General features: G+C 45.0%; 1 protein-coding gene and 1 long non-coding RNA gene across 6 annotated transcripts in view; one reads left to right on the plus strand and one right to left on the minus strand.

Moving 5' to 3' along the window:
- The window catches only part of JPH1 (junctophilin 1), an 87,951-nt gene extending 77,878 nt beyond the window's left edge, over positions 1 to 10,073 (minus strand). For 4 of the 5 annotated variants that reach the window (XM_043880490.1, XM_043880491.1, XM_043880492.1 and 1 more), the window contains exons 1-2: positions 9,404 to 10,070; positions 3,026 to 3,785 (exon numbers count right to left, since the gene is read on the minus strand). In XM_043880490.1, coding sequence (XP_043736425.1) covers positions 3,026 to 3,785; positions 9,404 to 9,782 — 1,139 coding nt within the window. In that variant the 5' untranslated portion in view covers positions 9,783 to 10,070. Of the gene's footprint in view, positions 1 to 3,025; positions 3,786 to 9,403 lie in introns of all 5 variants that reach the window. The other variant, XM_043880493.1, reaches the window with a different exon arrangement.
- Positions 10,074 to 10,151: 78 nt separating this feature from the next.
- LOC122679632 lies at positions 10,152 to 12,248 on the plus strand. The gene is made up of 3 exons (XR_006336465.1): positions 10,152 to 10,299; positions 10,815 to 11,033; positions 11,882 to 12,248. It is a non-coding gene; the product is annotated as an uncharacterized LOC122679632 (long non-coding RNA).
- The last annotated feature ends 214 nt before the right edge of the window (positions 12,249 to 12,462 follow it).

Consider the following 12,462-nt stretch of genomic DNA (forward strand, 5'->3'; position numbering starts at 1 on the left):
CAACAATCACTATAGCACAAGAAATAAGAGCAATACAATAATTAACACTACCAGTCAGGCAAACTCAAGTGGTCAGTAACTATTAACCCATCATCTCCCTTTGCTGCTAATGGTGAACCAGTGATTTCAACAGTGGCTGCTACCAGTAGTCTTACTTTCTAGTTCTTATTCTGCTATCATTGGGGCAGAAAAGGGGGCAGGGAGAGGAGAAGAGTGTCTTTATGTTCTTAAACCTTTGATTATTTTTTAAAGACAAAAACACATTAAGTAAATAACAACTGCTAGAGGGGCCAGAAAGGACTGAGCAAGTTGCAAGTCTCTGTATCTGTAGAAGTCATTAAAGCAGAATCTGGAAAGAGGCTAAAACAGTGAAAGTAAAATATAAAAGGTTAACAGGGTAGTAAACATTTTTTTTTTTTTTTTTGCCTATTGTGTCATTGAAAGAGTAGTTGTTTTTTTTTTAATTGTAGTAAGAATACTTAACATGAAATCTACCCTATTAAACATTAAGTGCCCAATATTTAGACTGTAAAGAATCTCCCTGCAATGCAGGAGACCCAGATTCAATCCCTGGGTTGGGAAAATCTGCTGGAGAAGGGAATGGTTACCTGCTCCAGTATTCTTGCCTGGAGAATTCCATGGACAGAGGAGCCTGGTGGGCTACAGTCCATGGGGTCACAAAGAGTTGGGCACAACTTAGTGACTAACGGTTTCACTTATTTTTCACAGTATTATCTCCAGGCACAATGTGGTAGAAAGCTCTAGGACTTATTTTTGCTTAACGTGAAACTTTATACCTTGGAAGAGCACCTTGCAAATGCTCCCTCAGCCCCTGGCAACCACCATTTCACTGCTTCTACGTGTTGGACCATTACAGATCCTTCCTGTAAGTAGAATTATGCAATATATTTGTTCTGTGATGGACTTATGTCACTTAGCAAAATGAACTGAGCATTTTTTAAAAAGCCAAGTGAAATCTTAAGGAGTAGTTAACTAGCTAGTTAGTACACGGTCCTAAGATGTTCATTGATTTTAAACTATTATAACACAATACTTGCAGACTATGCAACACCCTCCTCCCCCAAAGACTTTCGACAGAGAGACTGTGGCTAGCTACGGCTTGGATAAGAGTTTTATGAAACTGTTATAATCAGCGATCTTTGCATCACAACCTTTCATTATGTAGGTTCCTCCAATTTAAACTAATCATAAAAGTCAATAATTAAAGCAAGCATAAGAAAGTCATTTGCTAGAATGTCCCTCATAGGTTCATTTTTCACCTGCCAAGATTGAATTACCTCTTGTATATCACTAGGTGACAATAAAAGGGAAGAAGCCAAGAGTGCATTTCAAATTAGAGGCTAAGAACTAACAAAGAGTATCTCTCTAGCTCTAAAAGTTAGCTGAGGGCCACGAAGGCTAGCAAGGTTACATGTGCCAAGTACCCTACCTACAAGCAACGTGAAAAACAAGTCAATGCAATGCTTGGTGATCACAGAAAACCATGATCTAAAATAAATGATGCCCAGCAGAGAAGAGAGGAAAAGACCCTTCTGCAAAGTCTGTGCCTATTAACAGGCAATATTAACTTTAAAACAGGGTCAGTTTGGGATAGAGATGTAAATCTTGAGTACTTTTATATTTAAAAATACTGCAAAACACAAGACAGCCTCCAGTTTCCAGCGTGTCAGACACTTAAAAGTAAACAGTAGCCATAAAACAGGAGCATTTTAAAAAAAGAAATTTCAGACGTTTGGAAATATTAAGTTGAACAATATGAAATGGCCATTTTTGTATATTAAAAGTCTGAACATCAGAAATGTCACGTGATTCCACCAAAGAAAAGGCAGGGCTTATTAATTTAATGTTAAGAATTAAAGTTTGAAGACATGCTACGAGTCTTTGGTTTCATAAAGAGGTTTACTTCAGTGGGAGAATACTACTAAAGCAAGAAAAGGATTTTCAATATTCTGTGCTAAACGTGTATCTGAAATCACACAGAACTGGGGCCAGTAAGTATTTGCTGAAATAAGCCTAAGAATAAAGTGTTCCATGTATAACCAGCCCGTTTTCACGTTTGTCTAACATATGACATCCATCCCTAATAAAATTTTCTATTCCCAATCAATTTCTCCATCCTTCTGGTTGAATGCTTGAATCCAGCTATTAATGGTAAAATTTTAGGCGCATGGACCTTCTGTGCCCACATACACCCCACTTCTCAATCTATTATTCACTGCTTTCTCCTACTCACTCCAGCCCTTCTCTACCGCTCTTTCTTTCAAACTTGGCACACTAACAGTCCCATCTGTCCATGTCAGGCTCTCCCTACCCGCTTCCTTTTAATACACCAGTGATCTAATCTTTCTTGCCTAGAATGGGGGGACTCTGCTGAGCCCCAGTCCCTCTGCCTTTCCCATGCAGGTGAGTTCTGTTGTTTAAAGAATGCTTGACGGATTTTGTCATATTACTCTCCATTTCTGCCTTATTTAGACCTTGATCACTTGCTCAAAACCAATTTCACCTAGAAGACATCAATAAACAGAATGCGAATGTTATAAATGAGGATAATTTTCTAGGGAGGAGTTGTACACACCTGCAACTTTAATGTTAGAATAAAAAGGTTCACCTACACTAGGTAGGTTTCCATGTGGATGGATATTTTCTTTCCAGCACACGATGTACTATGTTCTCTCTGTAAGTATTTCAGGGGTACTTTTTTGTCTTTTTTAAAAAAGGTAACTTTCTGGACTCTGGGAAATGTACATAGGCCCTGAGTGAACACCATCACGTTTCGTATTAAGGAAGTAAGAGGAAGGGGACTGCAATGCGCCTTCAACACTTTTTGAGGATGGAGAGTTTCAGAAGAGTTCCAGGTACATTTCAGCCTCATTCTATCGGGCTGAATCCTTTTCCACTTCTGGTTCTGGAACCTATGCCGCCAAAGGACTGACACACACAGATTATCTGATATCCTACCATTTTCATAGACCCGGGCAGTACCACCCCTCCGGCCTTTACATACCTGGAGTTTGCTATTTCCACTTTGGTTCTTGCCATGGCGGCTGCCCGTTGTGCGCCTTCGATCGCTCTGTCCACCTTCTCCCTAGTTTTTGTATTTCTTATTGGTATCAGCTGCTTCCTTATTCCACGGACCAGAATATTATTTTTGTATTTTCCCTCTTCCTTGGAGCCGTCGGGAAAGACGGTGCAGCCGTAGCCGTGCCTCTTGTTGTTTGCCCACTCGCCTTCATACTTCATGCCGTTGGAACGCTCGCTGATGCCGAAGCCAGTGCGCTTGTCGTTCTTCCACTCGCCCATGTAGGTCTCCGTGGTGGTGGCGTCCACGTGGTCCTCCACGGGGCAGAAGTCACAGTCGACGTCGCCAAAGCTGATGGTGGAGTTGGCGTCGCTGGAGCTGATCCGGCTCATGGCCGCGTCGCTGCGGACCGAGCTGCGCTTGCTGGAGATGGACGACTTGGACTCGGACTTGCGCAGTTTCATGCTTCCCAGGAGGGAGCCCCGGCGGAAGAGGCCGCCCTTCTTCTTGCCTGAGAGCTCGGCGTCGGCGTGAAAGTTGAGCACGAAGCCGCCGCGGGTGCCGGCCGGGCTGTCGGCGGCGGCCGCGGCGTCGTGGAGCACGCTGCCGTTGCTCTGCTCGCTGCGCAGCGAGGCCAGCGACGTGCGCAGCGGCGAGCGGATCACCGTGGCCATGCCGTAGGGCACGCTCTGGCGCACGCCGTAGCCGTGCCGCATGCCGCCGGCCCACTGGCCCTGGTAGGTACCTTCGAGAGAGCGCGAGAGAGCACAGCGTGAGTCCGGGGCCGGAGGGAGGCCGATCGGGCATGGGTGCGCACTTGGAGAGCCCGGCGCGCAGGCCCGGGGACTCAAGGCCCAACCCCGCACACTGCCTAGTCAACTCTAAGCCAGGCTTCGGAAATTCCCTTTGTGAATCCCCACCATGAAGTGTCGTGTCTGGGCCGTTCCTGGGCCGTTTCTGTAATTGTATGTCAGCTTTGGGGATACAGCTGCATCCCCAAACGAGCGTGCTGCTTACCTTTGGTAAAACTGAGAGGAAGCCAGAGGAAAATTTCCACTCTTAACCCTATGGAATTCATCTCAGAGCAAAGGTGGGCCTGACAGTGCCCGTTAAAACTTTGTTGACACTATTTTTTGCAATGAATATTCTGCCTTCTCAGGAATAGGATAATCTCTAATCTAAATCTACATAGGTTTTTCCGATAGGTGTTTTTTTTTTTTTTTTGCCTTTCACTGAAAACATTTTACAAAGCACTGACTTCTAATACAAGAGAGTGATCATTAGAAAACTTTTCTCCCCTGAAATTAACACATCAAAACTCCCTTTGAGGAAGGCAGTGCAATAGCAGAGGAAGAAATGAGCTCTATTTGTGAGCTGTATTTTTACTAATTTAACTGAAAAATGAAAGACTTAAGGTCTGGCAGTTTGACATTCCAACAAGCTCAAAGACCTAAAATTATTAGTGATCTGAATGTTTGGAACATGAGTTGTCAAACAAGTTTTCTTACATTTTCTTTCTACCACATTCATCATGTTCTTTTAGGGCAGGGAAAACTATTTAATATTCAGGATTATTATTTAGTTTTGGGTGAACCTTTTTAAGCTGAGAGGGATTTGACAAATAGAATATATATTCTGAATAGAGTGAATCATTATGAAAAAACGGGCAATTTGTTTTAACATTTTGTACTTCCAAGTGAAAAGGTCAAGATCTGTCCCATATTTGCTAAATTTCTTCTGGTCATTCTCCTCATGGTTTCCTTAGCTTCTGCCACTGTACTGTGAACCACATCATAAACTAGAAACATTCTGAGGGCAGGCATTACTTTATAGGCGAACACAAAATTTCCACACTCCTAGCTGTGTGTCCTATGGTATGTAGATGTTTGATGACTTAATAATAATAAACAGCTGTGGTGTCTAAAAAGCATGCACTATTTACTTTTGGGAAAACTAAAATAAGGTCCGAGGAAAACTTCGACTCTTAACATTATGGAATTCATCTCAGAGGAAAGGTGTGTTTGACAGCGTACATTAAAATTTTGTCATCAGCAGATCATTTTTTTCAATGAATATTATGCCTTCTTAGGAATAGGATAATCTCTAATTTAAAGCATTTGTTTTCAGAAGTTTTTCTATTAAGTAAATTAGCAAAGACATTTAAAAATTAACCTGGAGCAACTTCCTAAATCATCTTAGGAGGAACTGGATATTAAGATTAGGAACTTAGAATTTTCTCTTCTAAACTGAGTCCATTTCCTTTTAATTAAAGGCAAATTTTATATTAAACTAGCCCTCCAAAGAAGTTACATGGAAATATTAAGACATAATTACCTCTGTATTCTTTCTAACTCACAGATATTATAGAAAGTAAATCATAACTGTCTTGACTTCTTTCAGTTTCTGGTTATATAGAGTTACTTTGCAGTATACTTTTCATTTCAGATTGCCATGAAAAAATTTCCATTGCATGGCATACATTTACTTTTAAAATACTGAGAAGTGCTGCTTACTGATTATTTCATGAACTTAAAAGTTAAAGCCATAGTGCCTCCCAAGTCAAAAGTTTTGATTAATTGCAAGACTACCATCTCTCTCTGTTCATTCTGACATATTTTTGGTATATAAATAGATAGTAGCAGGGTGACAATAACATATTGGGTTGGTCAAAAAGTTCATTCGGGTTCTTCCCCTATATATCTGACAAAAAGCCCAAACGAACTTTCTGGCCAACTCAATACAAAGGGGGTCTGGTACTGTCAATGTCATACTCTGGGTAGGTCTTAACATCTTAACCTGACATCTCAGAACTTCTGAGGAGGAGGGTGGGCCATGACTTTCCCAGAAGGATAAACCCCAAAGGATAAGATAATCAAATACAACATTTCAGATCAAGAAGCTTTCTACTCAGTATTAGCCATCTCCAAAACCACCACTGTAACCCAGAAGGGAACTGAAATTATTAGAAAATTGCAACTGACTTTCCCTTTGCCTAGAGAGATAAAAATGCAAGTTCTAAGATAAAAGTTATACAACCTGACTTATATGCACTAAAACAAACCACCTTATTTTAAAATATTTTGTTTAAATAAACAAGGAACACTATAATCATTCTCCTCTAACTTTTCTACAATTTTGCTAGAACAACTTCCAAACATACTGTTTAATATCAAGAAGTCCTTACACTTTTAAAACACAACCACACTATCTTAGGAAATGTTTAACACCTAGGGGAAATTAACAACTAGTTTCCTTAATCTGCTGTCTCCAAAATAAGACTAGTATTTAGAATTTCCAAAGACATATTGCTTGAAAATCTAAGTGGTTTAAGGCAACAGCAATAACTAGAAAGTTTAAGTTGTTACTTGACCGTAGTAGCAGAGAAGGCAGAACAATGGCATTGGCTGTATTCCCATCTTACCCTGTTGAGGAACAGTACATGGAAGAATTCCTCCATAGAATTGCTAGAAACTAATTTACAGTCAAAGTGTTAGTGATTCATCTGAAATTTAAAGTAGGTTTAGTTTAGTCAGTGAACCTAAGTGGGGGAAAAAGGGCCTTTTTTTCTTTATGAAGCAGGTGGGTTCCACCTGCTCCCTGCTGCTCAAAGTTCTAATTAGTTCCTCTCAATTTCTTACATATGGATGCATAGTTCATAAGTTTAAAAAATATTTTTATGGATGTTCCATGACTTTTCATCTGGGAACTGATTTTCTAGATACAGCCATTTTCACTAAATAATTTTGTAGTGGAAGACTTCCAATTCAGAGAGAATTCCAGTCAAATTTAGATTTAATGTGCCAAATTTAAATCTACATGCTATGAATGAAAATGTCCATGGACAGGAATGCATATAATTAACACAACAATGTGTCTTTCTAGATATATTCTAATAGTTTCATGACAGGTGAAAAAACGAACCACAGCAGGATCCGAATTTTTACCGAATATTCTGGGCACCTAGACTTGGATTTTGGGAGCACTGTACTAACTATTCTTACTTAATATTCAGGGGTTTCTATTTCAGCAACACTTCATACTCAGATCACTAGTAAAATAAACCAAGTGATAGTTGTCAATGGAATTACAACTTCCTTCCTCCCGAATTTAACGTCACCACAAAATACATGCAATCAGATTTTCCTTAAGTCTCACAGAGGCTGCTAGGGAGGGACTTGTGGTGGTGCAGAGGCAAGAAGTAAAGCTTGTGGAAGTGATCTGTCTTATTGTGGCCAAAATCTTTGCAGGAAATAAGTTATAGCAATACACTTCCACTTAGACCCCCATTTTATGATTCAGGACTTTCTAATTAACTGATTGACATATGAAAGAAAGTAACAGTAAGAATTCAATAATGAGTTTTAGGAGTTCCCCCTGCCCCTTTCCTAATTGGTCGCACATTATAGTTTGTTTGTTTTTTGGTAGAAAAAGAAAACCGCTGTCCTGTGGTAGTGCTAAATTTTGAGGTTTTTAAAAAATTCTTTTAAAAGTTAGTTTTAAAACAGGAGGCCAATTATCCATAGTCACCCTAGACACTTATTTGAGCTTCTGCAACACATAAACAGAGGACCTTTACTGTGCTATATATATTTTTTGATTGCTAGGTATAATGAATACTTTAAACCAAGAGATTTTGTTTAATGAGTAGTAACTTTAAAAGAAGACTCATTTATTTTTAGCCTTCCAAATACTGAAGAACTATCCACCACCTTCTTGAAAGGTTGTAAAATAATGCACACGTTTGAAAGATAAGATTTGCATTCCACTTTTGAGCATGGAATTTAGTTATATTGTAGACCTGGGGCCTCTGATAAAATCCAGTCACAAGCTAACACATTTATATGGGTGTCCACTAAGGTGCTCTATGCCCATTGAGAACATTTAACGACCCTAATTAACTACTGTGGAACTTGAAACTCATGCAGCCCATATACAGCCCATATTAGAGACATTCCCCCCCACCCCACTTTTAATCCATGAGAACTATATCCTTTATTTATACTGTAGGATGAAAAGATGTCCTTTTTAGCCAATCCTACCATGCTGCCGGTTTGCATTTGAAACATGGCCCAAGTGTTCTGAGTAAGTGAAGTGTACAAATTGTATAAGCTTTTATGTAAGCAGTTGCCTGACTGGGGTTGCACTGGGCTGGACAAACTTTTAATTGGACCCCTTTAATATCCTCCAGCTCTGAGCTGCAGAATTCTGAAATGTGACATTGCCTTCTACAACCCTTTTCGATTAATTATGATTATTATCAGAAAATGTGTTTTGCCAAAGCATAAGCCATTCGTCCTTCTCGGTTTATTACACAAGCAAATTCATCAGGTTTTGATACCTGTATCAATAATATATACTTTTCCTGGTTGGGGAAAAAAGTGTTGAGGGGGGACTCTGCCCTATTATATACAAAGTTTCTTTTGCAAGTATTGGTAAATATTAAAATTAGGTGAATTTTGCTCACAGCCAGCATACTGTTTTCCATCACACACCTTAGGGCAAACCAGCGATTGCCTACTGCTAGTGAAGTAGCTGTTAATTTAGCTATTATAGGAATACACCTTTCAATAGTATTTTTTAAAACACAGACTTCACTGTTCGTTTCTAAAATGTTTTTCTGGTAATTTTTCCAGATATCTCCAGATCAACAATGACTACCTTCTTTTGATAGAAAACCGATACTTTAAGAAAGCGAAGAAAACCAGAAAGAAAACCCCGCATTCTTTGAACCCCCCCTGCATCAGGTGGCCTCTCCACTCCCATAACTACGATTACTTTCCAAATGCACCTCTGATAAGGAACAGTTCCCCAACATCCCAGTGCTGGGGTTCTGGCTTCTATCTTTAGGCCACTAGAGGACCAGAGGCGAAATACGACTCCACGTGAAACCAATCCCGGCAGCGGTGCGCCGCGACCGCCAGCCTCCAAGCCCAGGGCGCTCGCTCACTCCACGGGAGTGGCGATTTCAAACCCGGCCGGGAGAGGGAGGGATCAGGAACGTAATGTGACGGGCTCAAGTGACAGCGTCCTCTTCCCAGTCCAGCCCTCCCGGGCGCGCTCCCTCCCCGTGGCAGCGCGGCGCTGGCGCCGGCCAGGTGTCTTCACGCCTTGTTCCCTCGAGTCTGGACACACCGCCCGCCCCCAGAACCGGGTCAGATCCAACCCCCCGCGCACCCGCCGCGTCCTAACGCCCCCTCCCGGGGAGAGTGGCCGCGGGAGGAGGGTGGGAGGCTCCCCCAGGTGTTTTGGCGGGTTTCCGGACACGTGCGCCTCGCGTCCTCCCCGCGGCCCCGCAGTCAGGGGGAAAGCCCTCCCCCAGCGCCCAGCTCGCGGGGCAGCCGAGCCGCCAGCGACGCCGCTCACCTCCGTCCCCGTAGGTCTCCACGCCGTACCCGTCCTGCAGCCCGTTACTCCAGGTCCCCTCGTAGCGGGCGGGGGTGCACAGGCTCTGCCGGACCCCGTAGCGCCCCTTGAAGCCATGTGACCACTCCCCCCGGTACATCCACTTGCCCTTCGTCTCCACCCCCAGCCCGTGCCGCTTGCCCTGCGCCCAGTAGCCCTGGTAGGTGTTGCCGCTGGGCCAGGTGTAGCCTCCGACCACCTCGAAGCCGTGCGACCAGGAGCCCGAGTACTCGCCCTGGCCCTTGGGCCCCGTGCAGATGCCATGCCCGTGCGCCTTGCCCTCCTCCCAGCCGCCGCAGTAGGTGCCGCCATCGTCGAAGTCGAACCTTCCGCCCGTCATTCGGGGGGCAGCCCCGGCGCGCTCCCCGCGGGGGCACGGACGCGGGCAGAGCTGGGCACGGCAGGGTGTAGCTCGGGGGTGGGGGCCCGGCGGGCGAGCTCACGACAGCGCCCCGGGCAGCTCGTGCCGCCGCTCGGCTCCAGTCCGACGCCGCCTCCGTCCTCCCCTCTTCTTTCGCTGCCGCCACCGCCGCCTTTCTCCTCCAACTCCTCCTCCTCCTCCTTCGCCGCCGCCGCCGCCGCCGCCGCCCGGGGCCAGCGCCGCGCGCGAGAGGACAGCCCGGGCTCCGGAGCGGACCTTCAGCTGCTCCTGCCCGCCCACGTGAGCCGGGCGCCGCCCCGCGCCCGCCCCTCGTCCCCTCCCCGGGCGCCGAGGCCCGGCCCCGCGGCGCTCCCCTCCCTTGCCAGCTCCCCCCCGCCCCCGGCCCTGCCCCCAGCCCGGGAGCCGCCGCTTCCCCGGCGGGCGGGCGAGGGAAGGGGGACCGCCCGGCGCTCCGGTGCCGCGTAGCGGGATGCGGGTGGGCAGCGAGTGTGCCCAGGGGCGCGCGCGAGTGCCCGCCTGCCTGGAGACCGAGGCGCGGGCGTGGAGGGCGGCGGAGGCTGGGGTGGGTGTGTGTGTGTGTGTGTGTGTGTGTGTTTGGGGTTTATCGCCGTGCTGGAGCGCCTAGAAGTGCGGCCACGTGTGTGTGGAGGGAGAAAACTCTGAGGCGCGTTTGTCTGCATGAGCTTTTCGTAGTTGCCTGTTTTCCGGCATTCCAACTTGTGTACCGTGGCGTTTGTCATGCTCAGCTGTCACTGTGAATTAACATCCCCCAGATAGATGGTTGCATGTGAAAGAAGTCTGCGACAGCCTAGATATAATTGTGCAGAATGTTCTTTTACACCTACCCGTCTTGAAGCACATGTGTGTGCATTTCTTTAATGAAGATACGGGGGTGGGGGGGGGCAGTGCAGTTTGAAAAAGCACAGAATACATGGGTACGGTTTTTTGGTTTGTAATAATAAAGAGGATGTTTTTAATCTGTCTTTGTAGGGATTTAGGTATTCGTGTCCACCTCAGAGCCTGCTCCCTCTGAAGTCTCCTGTGTTCCTCTAACAACCCTAGAAATTCTTCAGCCCGGAGGCTGTGTACTCAACAGGCAGACGGCTCAGTCTGTGTATGTTGTCTGAGTGTCTGGAATCTACACCTGGTACCTCTCCACTGGCACCCACAATTTAAGAAAGTGAATAGAAGCTTTCAAGGAGGAACATGGTAAGTAAAACACTGCTCTAAACTTACAGTCTGTGACCTACAAAACCGGGGACAGGTGTCAGCTGGTTTACTTTCCAGCTACAACACTGCTTGGTTGAATTCAGTGTACACAACTCTTTTAAACCTCTATTTCATCATCATCCAAATGGGAATGTCAAGATTTACCTTTCACTTTCTTTCTGTTAAGTAATAACTGAATTTATTGTGGGGGCAGTGTCCAGCCAAACATGAGAGATTTGTTAATAGGCGAGTTGAAACGTCAGCATTGCCTCTGGGTAAAAGCAGGCACTAGTTTCAACCTTACCCTTAAAATCCCCATGGGAGACACCTCTCTGTGGTGCATAGCCAGGGTCTTAGGTTGGCCTTTCAAGGACTCTGCTCTGCACAGTATTTATGTCCCTTAGACTTAGAGGCTTTTGCATGACAGAGTAAGCACCAGAGGCTGCCAAGGGTCCTCTCACTAGGTTCTGATAATCAGATAAAAATATAAGGACAGGTGTCAGGGAAGGCAGCAAGGAAAAAGGAATCTAAACTGCACAGAAAAGGAACTGAAACTGACCTTGACTGGCTCTAGCTCAGGACTGGAGCTGGCCTTTCCTGCTTATCTGGCTGAAATAGTGAAAGAAAAATCTCTGTTTACACAGAACCAAATCACCAAAGAGGATTAGAAACCCTCATCCATGGCGCTGCCTACAGAGTTGCCAGGAATGGTGCTTACCCTAGTGGCCTGAAATAATTACGCACCTTGCTCAGCATCTTGTCCCCGGACTGGGAATTGATTTAGGCCACTGGGAAAACGAGGGCCCAGGATTTCGCAGCTGAACCATAATTCCATTTTTCTGTTACAGGCACACCAGGATCAGGAGCTACTGTAGACATTTCCATCTATTTTGGGGTTCTGTTTGATATGAGAAACTGTGATTGCTCAGGTCAACATACTTTTTTCCCCCTCATTTTTGAACTGGCTCTCTTTGCAGAACAACGTTTGTTTCTTTCCCTTTTTGATTTTTTACCCACTCATGTGTGTTAGGATCTACATACATGAATATTTGAGGTTTAAACTTCTGTTTGCAAGCATGGTAGAACCATTTAATGCTGTGTGTGTGTTTGCATGTGTGCACTCAGTTGTGTCTGACTCTTTGCGACCCCATGGACTGTAGCCCGTCAGGCTCTTCTGTCCATGGGATTTTCCAGGCAAGAATACTGGAGTGGGTTGCCATTTCCTTCTCCAGGGGATCTTCTCCACCCAGGGATCGAACCCATGTCTCTTGCGTGTCTGGCATTGGTAGGCGGATTCTTTGGCACTGTGCCACCTACTCTTCCTAATTAGCTCTCAGGCAGATGATGGACTTTCTGAAATATACAGCACAGAGTAAGTTTCTGGCTTATATAATAGATGTGAAGTCCATCTATGGTAGATGGACAAAGG

Source organism: Cervus elaphus, chromosome 21, assembly GCF_910594005.1.
Source record: "Cervus elaphus chromosome 21, mCerEla1.1, whole genome shotgun sequence".
Taxonomy (NCBI): domain Eukaryota; kingdom Metazoa; phylum Chordata; class Mammalia; order Artiodactyla; family Cervidae; genus Cervus; species Cervus elaphus.